This window comes from Barbus barbus, assembly GCF_936440315.1.
Source record: "Barbus barbus genome assembly, chromosome: 4".
NCBI lineage: Eukaryota > Metazoa > Chordata > Actinopteri > Cypriniformes > Cyprinidae > Barbus > Barbus barbus.
In genome coordinates, this window is record NC_136732.1 from 3,686,591 (window position 1) to 3,700,815 (window position 14,225).

A 14,225-nucleotide genomic window follows, 5' to 3' on the forward strand; every position below is an offset into this window, starting at 1 on the left:
TATGTGTGATGTGTGTGTTTGTTTAGTCTAGTTATGTGTTTGTGATTGAGTTAATAAAACTTTGTGCACAATACATATGAGTATTTGTTTATGATTCCCTGCTTGCAACAAACTCAATTTAACGATCTCGATCTTGTTACATGCTCGGAGTAGTACTGTACCTTAAAAAAAGGTATTTCTCTTACCCAAGAAATAAAGATTTCTTTGAATTCATAAATAATCAATACTGAGCGTTCACTAGACAACCTGATTCATAGATTGTACAGTAAACTCTGCTTCATCAAGATAATTATATTAACTTATCCAAATATTATAATTAATTATAAAGAGTTATGATTAATTATTAATATTCCCCCTTGAGCTAAGATTACTACAGGAGTTGTGAGAGAAATATCACACAAGTGCTGTTTGTCCCGAATATAACTAGTGAAAATGTGATTTTATACAACAGTTCAGTAAATAAGAAGTTAATATTGTGTTATATTTTAAACACAACATTGTGTTTTTGCTCAGTTTTGCCAACAAAAATATTACCTATAATAGCCACAGCAGAATTGTTGTGCGTCTCTGAGCAGCACAGCCGCGTTTAGTTTCTGAATGAATCCGCGTTTCGAATGAATTGGGTGACCCAATAATTCAAAGACCCATTAATAAAGAGAGACGTTTATTTCATTCCTGAATGAATCAGCTGTTTGAATTAATTGCAGTGTTAATTTTGGCAGGCATTTTTTATTTAGTCTTAGTCTTTATCTTGAGACGAAAATGCTTAATAGTCTTAGTCACATTTTAGTCATTTGAGTCTTTCATAGTTTTAGTCGACGAAAAGTCATTGCATTTTTGTCAACTTTTAGCCATTACTTTGTCAAACTGCAGTTACCATCATTTATTTTGGTAGCTATTTTATATGTAGTATTCAAACAAAAATAGTCATCAATTCTTCTCTCTTTAGACCAAATAAATTAAGCTTAGTTATGAGAAATTTGAATCAAGGATTGAATTTGGAAAAACTGGAATACATTTTTATTTTTTTGGTAGAGATATAAATTAAACTCATTTTTCAGATACAGTAGGTTTACTTAAGTATACATTTATTTAACATCTTTTGTTGGTTAACATTTATGACAGATAATTATGAATGCTGACCATTTAAGACGGAAGGTATGTATGTAATAGCCTACTGACATACATTCAGTTTTCACCCACCTGTTTAAGCTCACTTAAACCATAACGGACTGTATTTCCGTGAGATACTCTACATGAGAGACATGTGGACTGCTGTGTGTGTATTTGAGCACTGAGAACTGATCGCGCTGTATGAGAACTGAAGAAGTGGAGCGTGCGCGAGAGAGAGCCCTTCTATCAGCGCGTTTCCGCCTATCGCACCCTCACTGACTTTAAGTTAATCGACAATGAATTGTGACTCCCGGGAAAAACGGGACGTCTAGTCACCCACTCCCTAACCCTTCGGGTGCTGAGGCCATTGTTTCAGATCGCTAGTTCGCGTTTTGGTAGCCTATCCGTCCACTGCGGCTACCATACTGAGACTAGATATGCAAACGCACCTTATCCAATGACAGAGACGCACATTTTGAAAGACAAGACAGTTAACTTAGCCTATAGGATGTATTTTGAATGTCCGGTAGTCCTCAAATAACATTTTAGTCCCGTCTCGTCTTGTTAATGAAGACGCGCATAAATTTTGTCAGTTTTTATCATCAGATATTAGTTTTAGCTCGTCAACGTCTCGTCTTAGTCACAGAAAAAAGGTTCGTTGACGAATATTTTTCGTCGTCATCTTCGTCGATGAAATTAATACTGATTAATTGAATTAATGAATGACTCATAAAGACATAAACCGCCACCTGCTGGCAGTTTGGTTTCTTCTACTTTCTTTTGTGAAACATAAAATAAGGTATTTTGAAGACTGTTGGTAACTTCCAATGCATGAACGAAAAAATCTGAGATGTTTCTCAAATTATCTTCTTTTATGTTCCATAGTTTGTGTTACGCCATTGTTGCCTAAATGTTCATGTGTCAATGTGTCAATGTCTCGTTTGGCTCTCATCGAAGGCGGTCGCATTTTTCTTCCCTCCCTGCCCTTATCACCCCTGCTTGCTCTCTCCTGTCTTGTCCTTGTCTGACACTGAAGATACTTTCTCCGCAATATTCGACAAAACCGAAATTATGGATCTGATCAACTGGTCTCTTAATGCAATTGACACCATCTTGGGATCGGGAGAACACAAGTGTCCTGCTGGGACTTTCGCAGCTGGCTACACGATGGACGCATGGGAGAGGTGGCGGGTCTTTCCGTGGAGGACATTGAAGACATCTACCTATTCGGAACCATGATAACTGGGTTTCTGCTGTTTGGATTAGGTGTTACCCTGTTATCGGAGAATTCAGGAGACGGGAACAGCTGTCCAAAATCTCACAAGGCTGCCCGTCATGATTGAAGCAGTTGGCAGAGCGGTCGGCTCTGAGACAGAGACTATTAACCGCAATATGGATTCGATCACGGTTAAGCTCTCGGCTTTGGAAAGGAAAATTGATGGACAAGGAGATCAGAATGGACAATGAGAATAGCTGCGAAATTAGGCAGCTGTTCGCCCAAAGACCAAACAATCTCATCTCTTTCGGCTTCCCAAAACAACAGAACAGCTTGGCAAGGTTGTTCTGGAATCTAACTCCCCGGATGAATACTGCAGAGAGACGCTCTTTCTTCCCTCCCCCCTCAACAAACACCTTGTGATTGTCGAGCGTTTGGGTTCCGGCCAAGGTCGTTTCCATGTCAATACAATCTGCGGACTGAGACAACTTGTCTGGAGTGCCAGCGCGGCGGATCTCTAGGCACACGAACTTACACATACACACATACAGATATTCATTCACCTCCCTACCCCCATCCAACGCCTTTGACGCTTCTTCCCGTCAGACTGATAACGTATCTGTGTTGGCGCTGTAATGGCCGCAGACCAGATAGCTGGTCGCCTGAGCTGGATTATCTTGCAAGTGTTCCTGTATTGACTGTGCTCTATGCTGAGGTTTTTTGTCTGTTCTCACACTGTACTCCCGTTCAGGAGCATAGTGTGAGGATTATTTTTTTCTCCTTTCCTTCCTCATGTTGTGCTGTATTCTTCTTCTCTATTGCATTTTGTTGCCTTGTTACATGTGCAATGGCAATAAATTGAATCCAATCCAATCCAATGTGTAATAAATTTTATGTTAAATCAAATAAAATATTTCTTTCTAAGCTACTTTTTATAACACAAAAATAGCTTTGAATAATTTTTTCAGAGTATTTTCACAGCCAAATGTAATTTGCGATTAGTTAGATTAATTCATCGACACATCATGTAATTAATTAGATTAAAAATCATATATACAGGGTTAAATTGGGATTTGTTATGTGGGGGGGGGGGGGGGGGGCTCTATGGTATTGAGATTTTTTATATATATATATATATATATATATATATATATATATATATACACACACACGTTTACATTTACATTTAGTAATTTAGCAGACACTTTTATCCAAAACGACTTACAAATGAGGACAATGGAAATATGTATTGTGTGTGTGTGTGTGTGTGTGTGTGTGTGTGTTTTGTTTTTTGCAAATATGATTTATTCTAATGTAATATTCTCATCATTTTCTATCAGCTGTGACATAGGCTATAAATCTGCATGTTTTTTAATATTTTATCAAAGTAATTTTTTTTATTTTACCTTTATAGAGGGCATTTTCCCACTAATCTCATTAACTATCATTTCAAATTCTTACATTTGATCTATAATAATGTGATTGTTATTATCGCTACGTTATTAAATTAAGTTATTTACACTGAAAAATACAACTACATTAAATAATGAGATTCTTTAAAAAAAAAAATTTGAATATACAAACAAGAAATGATGGTGGAAATTATACTTTTCAATGAAGTTAAAACGCCAGTAGGTGCCAGTATTGGAATCTCCTGAGGAAGAAAGAAACCACTGGTGTACTAAATAACACACCTCAAACGGGTAGATCAAGGAAAACATCTGCAGTTGATGACAGAAACATTGTGACAGCTGTAAAGAAAGACCCTAAAACAACTGTTAGTGACATCAGCAACAACCTCCAGAGGGCAGGAGCGAAGGCATCACAATCTACTGTTTGCAGAAGACTTCATGAACAAAAGTACAGAGGCTACACCAGAAGATGCAAACCACTCATTAGCAAGAAGAATAGGAGACGAGCCTCAAAAATTCTGGGACAAGGTTTTATGGACTGATTTTACTTACCAAAGTGATGGAAAGGCTAAAGTTTGGAGAAAGAAAGGATCTGCTCATGATCCCAAACATACTAGCTCATTTCAAACACAGTGTACACAGGTGTACATTATAGTACACATTACTCAAGTAATGTAATGGCTTGGGCTTGCATCGCTTCTTCCAGGTTGCGGTGAAAGCCTGGAAAAGCATCACAAAAGAAGAATGCAAAAGTTTGGTGATGTCAATGGGTCACAGGCTTGATGCAGTTATTGAAAGCAAAGGATCTGCAACTAAATATTAAGTCTTTTTCACTTTAATCTATGTTAATTCTATCTGTTCCCATACTTTTGGTAACATTAAAAATGGGTGGGTTCAAACAAAAGGTGCTATCTTCGAAGTTCTGTATCAGATCCAGATGAAAATACCTGTAAATAAAAGCTGAAATGTTAATCTCTCATGTCATATTCATCTTTTGATGTCAAACCCAAATGTTTTCAGTCTACAGCAAAAATAAAGGAATTGGCCTTACTGTTCCAATACTTTTGGAGGGCAATGTATGTATATATATATATATATATATATATATATATGTGCTGTCAATCGATTAAAAAAATTAACTAATTAATGGGTTCTTTTCTGAAATTAATCGCGATTAATCCTGTAACAGGGCGAACGATACGTGAGACGTGTGGATCCATGTGCAAGCTCTTATTAATAGACATGGTCAAAAACAAAGGCAGGGTCAAACAAATGGCAAACAGGTATATTGAGGGCAAGACAGATGAGTACTCAAGTAAACGGGCGTGGTCTTCGATCGGCGAACAATATTCAGAGGGCTTGACAAGAGGGGTAAACCAGGTACAATGGTCCAGGCAGGGGCAAACAGAGTCCAAATGGAAGGCAAAGGGTTAATCCAAGATACAAGGCAGAATATCAGGAACCAGACAACAAGGCAACACGAAAAGACTAGACTAAAACTAAAATAAGAAACAGAAACTAGGAATGGCTCCGTAAAGCAGCTGATTAGTGCAATTAGCTTTGTGTGTCGTCAGTGCAATAGATGATGGGAATTGTAGTCCGTGGGTGACGTGCAACAGTAGTGTAGTGCAAGAGTCAATTTGATGGAAGTGCGACCTCTGGTGGCTAGCGGGCGAAAAAGGCCACAGACCGGATTCGTGACAGAGCCCCCCTCCATGGAGCGGCTTCCAGATGCCCCTAAAACAGTAAAATCCAGGTGGGTGGTGGAGCGGAGGCAGAACAGGGGGAGGGACAGAGGGCTAGGTCCACGTGGAAGTGGGAAGACTGGGGACTGAGGCAGAGCAGGACACCTAGGCAGAACCGGCGAAGCAGGAAGCCAGGGCGGAGCAGGGAACCAGAGCAGAGCAGACGGAGCAGGAAACCATGGCGGAACAGGAGCCCACCAGTGTGGAGCAGACGGAGCAGGAGCCCACCAGGGCGGTATAGACGGAGCCGGAGCCCACCAGAGCGGAGTAGATGGTGCAGGAGCCCACCAGGATAGAGCAGAATATCACCAGAGCCACACAGCCGACCACCACGACGGGGCAGATGACCTCCACGGTGGAGCAGTTTTCAAATGTCTTGTGAACAAATATTCTGTGTGTTTTTTGGCCTTATTTCAGTGACTCTTCATTCAATTTCTGTATATGTCCTACTTGCTGAAGGGCACAGGTAGCTAAATATGACTTCTTTTAAACTGTTAACGTTTGCCAGAGCGACGGCGCACTGAAGTGTTTTTTTTTCCCACTAGTTTAATGCTTATGAATGAATTTAACGTGAAAGAATATCATTAATCTTGACAAACTACTGTATATATCATCCTGAATGTCTAAGCCTCAAGCATCGACAACAGATCGCTGTTTTCCGATGGAAAGCTTATAAGGAATGTATTTACTACATTTGTGTAAGCAGTACACATCAAAACATTTAGAATAAAAAAGCAGTACGTACCAGATTCATTGTAATAAGGAGCTATAAACACGTCCACTGCTGAAATCCCAGTTTAGTTACAGGTGAGGGTCCACAGAACAACATCCCAGTGAGCACTTTTAGTCCAGCGAAACAATAATGTTGTAATAAGGATGAATATTCCTTTGTTTACATTTCATTTCTTCGGGAGAGTTATTGTTCGCGTCGGTTATGGAATAAATTACGCTCAAAAACAGCGTCTTGGTGGTAAAAAAAACCACGGTGCTGTAGCATACAGTTTTACAAACAGAATGAGACCATCCACGGAAAAAAAAGTCACAGATAAGCGGAATATAGATTATTTGAATTTGGCTCTCTCTCCTGAAAGCGTGATGCACGCTGTGATGCAGCTGTCATCTGAGGGGGGCGTAACTTAGTTTTTTTTTTTTTCTTCTACATGTATTGTGTGGGGAATGTGGCCGTATCTGCATGATTATCATATGTATGGACGGACATCAGCGTGTTTATTACCGATACTGCAATTCTGGTGGTTATTATCTGGGGAGACTATAAATATTTTCAGAAAAAATATTGCAGGAATCTCATTTTTCATGGTATCTTCTTCAAATTTGAAATATAAACTCATGAGACACGTGGCTTTCAACCCATTACTTTTCTGGATTGCTCCAGGACTTATTTCATGTATTTGTATATGAAATAAAAAAAACATTCAGTGTGGAAAAACATTTTTCAAGGCACGTCAGTGTTTATAAATTTTTATCTTTTTGAGCATTATCAACTCTGGATGATGGATAGTAAAGCCTAGAGTGTCTTCTTTCCAAAGATACCTAATTTGTTTGTGTAGCACACTTTGTCAGGAACTATTACCATTTTAATTTAGGTAGGTTATTTTCACCTGTGAGGCCCCAAATAGGGGGGCGAAGGTTAACAGGTTAAAAGTGACCCGTATCTGCTGTGTGCATTTTACACTGCATTTGGTGAAACAAGCCAAAAATATCATATATGTGATAAAAGTGATGTCTTAGAGAGGCAGAGTCTCTCAGAAGTAAAGATGGGCAGAGGCTCTCCAATCTGTGAAAGAGTGTGAAAAGATTGTGGAATACTTTAAAAACAACATTCCTCAACATCAAATTGTAAAGGCTTTCTCATCATCTACAGTGCATAACATCATCAAAAGATTCAGAGAAACCGGATAAATCTCTGTGCGTAAGGGACAAGGCCAAATACCTTTGTTGGATGCCCGTGGTCTTCGGGCCCTCAGACGACACTGCATCACTCATGGGCATGATTCTGTCATTAACATCACTAAATGGGCCCAGGAATACTTCCAGAAACCACTGTCGGTAAACACAATCCACCGTGGCATCTGCAGATGCCAACTAAAGCTCTATCATGCAAAAAGAAAACCATATGTGAACATGGTCCAGAAGTTCCGTTGTGTCCTGTGGGTCAAGGCTCATTTAAAATGGACTGTTTCAAAATGGAAAAGTGTTCTATGGTCAGACGAGTCCAAATTTGACATTCTTGTTGGAAATCACGGACACAGTGTCCTCCGGGCTAAAGAGGAGGGAGACCTTCCATCGTGTCATCAGAGTTTAGTTCAAAAGCCAGCAACTCTTATAGTATGGGGGGTGCATAAGTGCATACAGTATGAGCAACTTGCATGTTTTGGAAGGCACTATGAATGCTGAAAGGTATATAAAGGTTTTAGAGCAACATATGCTCCCCTACAGAAGACGTCTATTTCAAGGAAGGACTTGTGTATTTCAGCAGGACAATGCAAAACCACATACTGCAGCTATTACAACAGCATGGCTTCGTAGTAGAAGAGCCTGCCTGCAGTCCAGATCTTTCACCTATAGAGAACATCTGGCTAAATGAAAAAATATGTCAAAGAGGACCACAAACTCTTCAGCAGCTGGGAACCTATATAAGGCAAGAATGGGACGAAATTCCTACACAACAACTCCAGAAACTCGATGCCCAGATGTCTTCAAACTGTTTTGAAAAGAAGAGGAGATGCTACACCCTGGTAAACATGCCCTCGTCCCAACTATTTTGAGACCTGTAGCAGACATCAAACTTGAAATGAGCTCATTTTGTGCATAAAATTGTAAAATTTCTCAGTTCTCAATATGTTCTATTGTGAATAAAATATTGGCTCATGTGATTTGAAATTCTTTTAGTTTTCATTTTATTAAAATTTAAAAAAGTCCCAAAATTTCCAGAATTCGGGTTGTAAAATAATGAGAAAATTTTTTATCTTCACCCACTTTGGCCTAAATATCCACCATTCTTTTATAAATTTTGTTAACTTGAAAGGCTTTGTCTTTAACAACTTGCAAAATAGAAAAACCAACATGACAAAGAATCCTGATAAAATCGTGAATAGTGATATTTCTAAAAAAAATCGTGATATGATATTTTTGCTATATCACCCACCCCTACACTTGTTTCTCTGGATAACATTATATTAAGCACCATTACTTCAAACGAATTATACTTGGAACCCGACCTCTGAGAAATACTGAAGATATTGCTATAAACTGTAGCAACACCTCCCCCTTTAACTTTTAGACATGGCTCATGTTCATAACCTTGGTAAATATTGCTTTCGTAGAAAGGGATCTAATATTCAGTAAGCCAAGCTTTATCATTTGTTTATCTGTATTATATATGTTTTTTTATTTTTTTAATATCAATTAAATTGTTACCCTTAAGTTGATTTTGACGGGGGTTTTTTTGTATTTTCTAGTTCGGGGAACAGACACAATCTCTATAGTGTGATGTCTAGGTGAAAGAGTCTCTATGTGCTGAGAATTAGCTGACTTCTGTGACGTGAGGTGGCTAAAAGACGATCGGTTTAGCCAGTCTGTCTGCTTCCTGACCTGGACCCAGTTAGTCAAGTTAGAACTCTAAGACTATGTGCCATATTTCTAGAGAAAAGAAATTACCCACCCCTGGAGCAATGAAGACCATCTCTTTTCAACAGGTCAGGTCTGCCCCAAAACCTCGTCCAATTGTCTATAAAACCTATGCTATTCTGCGGGCACCACTTAGACATCCAGCCATTGAGTGACGACAGTCTGCTATGAATCTCATCATCCCGATAAGCAGGGAGGGGACCAGAGCATATTACAGTGTCTGGTATCGTACTTGCAAGTTCACACACCTTTAACATTAGTTTTAGTGATCTCAGACTGGTGAAGTCGAATATCATTAGTGCCAACGTGAATAACAATCTTACTGAATTTACCAGCACTTATTAACCAGCACTTTTAAATTTGTCAATATGTCAGGCGCTCTGGCTCCCCGATAAACACTGGACTATGGTGGCTGGTGTCTCTACTTTTCCGTTCCGTACAATAGAATCGCCAATAACTAGAGCACTTACATCAGGTTTTTCAGTGGGTGTGTCACTGAGTGAGGAGAACCTGTTTCATGTTTTCACATTCACATTCTTACTGTCCTCAATTAAAGTTTGGATGCGTGTCTCTAATTCTGAAATCTTCTCTGACAGCCTAACTATTTCCCTGCATTTATCACATGTGAATAAAAAAAGCGGAAGGAAACATGAATGGAGATGCGATTGACAAGCTAATAGGCTAACGGAATGCTAACGCACAGTACTTTTAGCGGTTTAGATTAAAAAATTAAAGGTCAAAAGATGATGTCAAATTAGATTGATAGATCAAATCAGAAATATGGTGAGAATTAAATTATACTTCAGTGATTTAAACAACGGACAGAGTAAGACAGAGATTTCTTCTGATAAACAAAGCTATAGCTACAAACGCACTCAGCAGCATGGCAGACAGGAACTGGAAGCAACATAACAAAAGCCTTATAACATGTTGATTTCTGTTGTGTTTTGTGTTTCAGTGAGGGATTTGAGGATTGTTCTGCTGGGGAAAAACCTGTCAGAAAACAGTAGGGTGGGAAACTTTCTGCTGGGACGAGCAGCATTTGACAGTGAAGCTCCTCCAGATGTTATAGAGAAAGTTGGAGGAAGATTGAAGGACAGATACATCAGCGTTATAAACATACCTCAGCTGCTCCAGCCACATCTGTCACTCCATCAAATCACACAGACAGTGAGAAAGAGTGTGAATCTGTCAGATCCAGGACCTCATGTAGTCGTTCTGGTCCTCAAACATGAGCTGTGTTCAGCAGAAGATCAAGAGTGTGTGGAGAAGGTGCTGGACTTTTTCTCTGAGCGGGTTTATGAACACACCATGGTGCTCAGCACACAAGAGACCAATGAAACCAATGATATCCTACAGAAAATCATTCATAAATGCTTCAATAGACACTTCAGTCTTCAGAGAAGCAGCTCTCCCAATGATCTTCTGCAGACATTTGAGGACATTGTGCAAATGAATGATGGACGGCATCTGGATTGTGCTGAAGCTTCGCAGTATTTCACAATGGAGAAACAGGCCACAGAAAGACGTGAGTGTGATGATATTTGATGTTTCTAGTGATAAATGAACATTTTGTAACTTTCTTCTTCTTCTATTAGTTTCAGAGGGTGTGAAACTGCATCTGGTTGTGTGTGGGAGTGATGGGACATTAAAATCCTCCATATCAGAGTGGATCCTGCAGCAGACAGACAGACAATTAGACGTGGAGCTTCATGGATGTCTGATCAATCTGGTAGAGCTTAAAGCACTCAGTCAGCTTTCTGAGGAGGATGTGATTTGTCAAAGTTTCCATTGTGTGTCTTTCTGTGATCCTGGAGTGCATGTTTTCCTCCTCATTATTCCTGATTTTCCACTGACTGATGAAGACAAAGCAGAAATGGAAGCGATCCAGAGGATATTCAGCTCAAGAATTAACAAACACATCATGATCATAATAATGCAGAATTCAGAGCTTCAGACAGAAATAAATGAAGAAACACAATCTGTCATCGACCGTTTTGGAAAATATATATTTTTTGGTCCCACCACAAAAGTGTCCACATTGATGGAGAACATTAATCAGATGGTGAAAGGAAACAGAGGAGACTTTTTCTCCACAGAGACATTTTTGGAGGTGCAGATGAAAAAACTGCTGCAATTTGAAGAGATGAAGAAGAAAATTCATTCATTTGAAACAAATTTTCTGTTACCAGGTAATGACCAGAAAGCCAGTTTAGGTTTTATGTGGGACTAGAAAAATTACAAAATAAAAGATTTGAATTAGAAAACAGTATATATATATATATATTAGGGCCGGGACTCGATTAAAAAAATTAATCTAATTAATTAGAGGCTTTGTAATTAATTAATCGAAATTAATCGCATTTTAATCACATATAAATATTTGACCTGAGAACAGTGAGAAGTAAGTTTTTTTATATGGATTTTTAAATTTCCCATCCACAGGGCCAACCAAAGCGGTCTCATCAGCTTCTTTGTCCATGTTCACTGTGGTTTGTTTTTGGCTGTTTCTCAATATGCGTTCTTCAGCGATCTTGCGTCCTTGTGTTCTCGTTCTACGTCATCATTAACCGTCGAAGTTCAGTTCCAATTCTCAAGAACGCAAGTACAGAGGATGCATGAAAGTGCCCGGATATGTTCTTGAAACTGAGGATGCATCGAGTGCAGACTTGAGAGAATCGAGCCGTTAGAAATCCCAGAAAACGCTGTGGGTGGCCGGTGTACGGAAGCCTGTAAGCTTTAAAGTCGCTCTCACAAATACTTAACGGCTCTTCAAGTTGAAAGTAAACATTTATCGTTTTGTTTTGGTTAATTTTAATAAAGTTATAAGACCCGGAGAAAGTCTGCATTTTTATTGGCATATTAAAATGAATCTTAACAGTAAAACATATAACGCTGTAAAATAAAACAATACAATTATATGAAAGTAATATCTATAATAGTATGAAATGTTTTAATAAGTTATGACATTTTGTAATATTTATTGTTCATTGGCCGTTTCTTATGCTGAGAAGCATAATAGTCAATGTACCCACTATGAGTTAACCGCTGATTTAAATAGAAGAACAGATTAAATAAAGATGATGGACATCCTCAACATCTTCCTGTCAATCAGAATAAGCATGAGTCTGTTGGTGAACCTCTTTGGTGGTTCAGGCACAGCTGTCACAACACACGGGAGCGGCGAGCTGTCGGCTAGCATCAGATCCAGCGCACTGATCGCCAGACCCCCGTCACTTTGCGGTCAGTTAAGCAGGAATGCAGTACATCTCAATTCTCATAAGTGTGCGTTCTGTGTTCTCGCGTCCTTCCGAGTTCGTTCTTCCAAGGAAACCTGGCAAGACCGATCTCCACGAGAACGCAAGTCCGTTCTGAACGCTAGTTGGTGCTCCAGTATAATCGGTCCGCCGAAACGCATCCAGTGAGAAACGTTCCGCAGTGCAAAAATAAGTGCGATTAAAATGCGTTAAAAAAATTTAACGCGTTATTTTTGTGTAATTAATTAATCTAAATTAACGCGTTAAAGTCCCGGCCCTAATATATATATATATATATATATATATATATATATATATATATATATATATATATATTACATTTACATTTATTCATTTAGCTGACGCTTTTATCCAAAGCGACTTACAATTGCTATAGATATATATATACACATACATATATATATATATATATATATATATACACATATACATATATATATATATATATATATATATATATACACATATATATATACATATATATGAAGGTCAAAAGCTCAAGATGTAGTGGTAAACAGGACAAAGTTTGCTGTAATTTTATAATGTGATAATTTGGCATTTGAAAAAATCTTGGTTACTCTTGGAACCTCCATTCCCTGATGGAGGAATCAAGATGTTGTGTCAATGTAGTGACATGTAGAGGTTGCACTCGGGAGCCCCAAACACCTCTGATGCTTCAGAAAAGGCCAATGAGAATTGGCAAATGGAATTTGCATACCACTCCCCTGGATATGTGGGAATAAAAGGAGACAGCTTGCTCCACCCATTTAGATTTGTGCTGAGAACAGTGTCCCAGATACTTTAGCAAGTAGTTCTGTGTTGTGGCAGGAGAGACACAATGTCTTGTTTCCTCCATCAGGGAACAGAGGTTGCATTAGTAACCTAGTAGTAAAAGACATTTCCTGTCCAACACTCACTTGACGTTGTGTCCTTATATGGGTAAGTTTTTTTTATCCTTTATAAAAAAAAAAGTCACAATGAGCAAATTTTCAAAAATTAGTTATTTTTATTTTCACATGCTCCATGAAAAGACAATCAAAACAATGTATGATTTGTTGGAATCAGCAAAAAAAAAAATACTGAGCTACACCTGTTTGAAGTCAATTAAGGCAGCAAAGTCAGTTCTGGAAAAAAAAGCGAGTTTTCTGAAGGTTCCAAAGCAAAAATCACCTAGCAACTTCACCTTGCATCTTGATTTCTGTGTTCTATTATACACTCGGGGACGTTATTATTCTTTATTTTGATGCATTGCATGTTCAGATATTCATACAAAAAAAATATATTCTGGGGGCCATGAAATTTTAGTGAAAATCCTCAAAAATGCTGGTGGTGGCTGGCAACTTTTTAAAAAAATGCTGGTGGGTAAAGACTTAATAATACTTATGTTAATAATCACAATGTACCCATTTTTTTTATCTTTGTTATTAAAAATAAGAACAGATGCAAAACAACAACAGTAGAACAAATATAAGAAAGAAACAAATAGTGCATTACTCTTTTCATTTTACATCTAAACAAAAGCATTCAAGTAAGAAAAACAAATAATCAAATGTAAAAATTACTTTAGTTTGTTCATTACAAATAAACTGATTATTAAAACTAGAAAAGCCGCTAAATCAAGAGCAGTGAGTGATCTTTTCTTTTATTGTTATATTAAAATTGAGATAGATGGCCTATTTAGTAACACTTTATAATAACTGCACAGTATGAATCATTAGTTAAGCATTAGTGAAAAGGAATCTGTTCTCTATAGGTAGGTGGAATGCTAGTCCACTACGGAACTCCCATAAGAAGTGTGACAGGAGACACAGAT

At 38.2% G+C, this 14,225-nt stretch overlaps 1 protein-coding gene and 1 long non-coding RNA gene across 2 annotated transcripts in view; one reads left to right on the plus strand and one right to left on the minus strand.

The window, feature by feature from the left end:
- LOC306866633 (GTPase IMAP family member 8-like) overlaps positions 1–14,225 on the plus strand; it is a 45,274-nt gene that overhangs the window by 16,503 nt on the left and 14,546 nt on the right. Inside the window, exons 2-3 of the mRNA XM_079411899.1 lie at positions 10,093–10,662; positions 10,733–11,326. Of these exons, the coding sequence (XP_079268025.1) occupies positions 10,093–10,662; positions 10,733–11,326 (1,164 nt within the window). The remainder of the gene's footprint in view (positions 1–10,092; positions 10,663–10,732; positions 11,327–14,225) is intronic.
- Positions 4,462–14,225, minus strand: part of LOC306867361 — a 40,593-nt gene continuing 30,829 nt past the window's right edge. Inside the window, exon 3 of the long non-coding RNA XR_013784012.1 lies at positions 4,462–4,592. This is a non-coding gene — a long non-coding RNA (uncharacterized lncRNA). The remainder of the gene's footprint in view (positions 4,593–14,225) is intronic.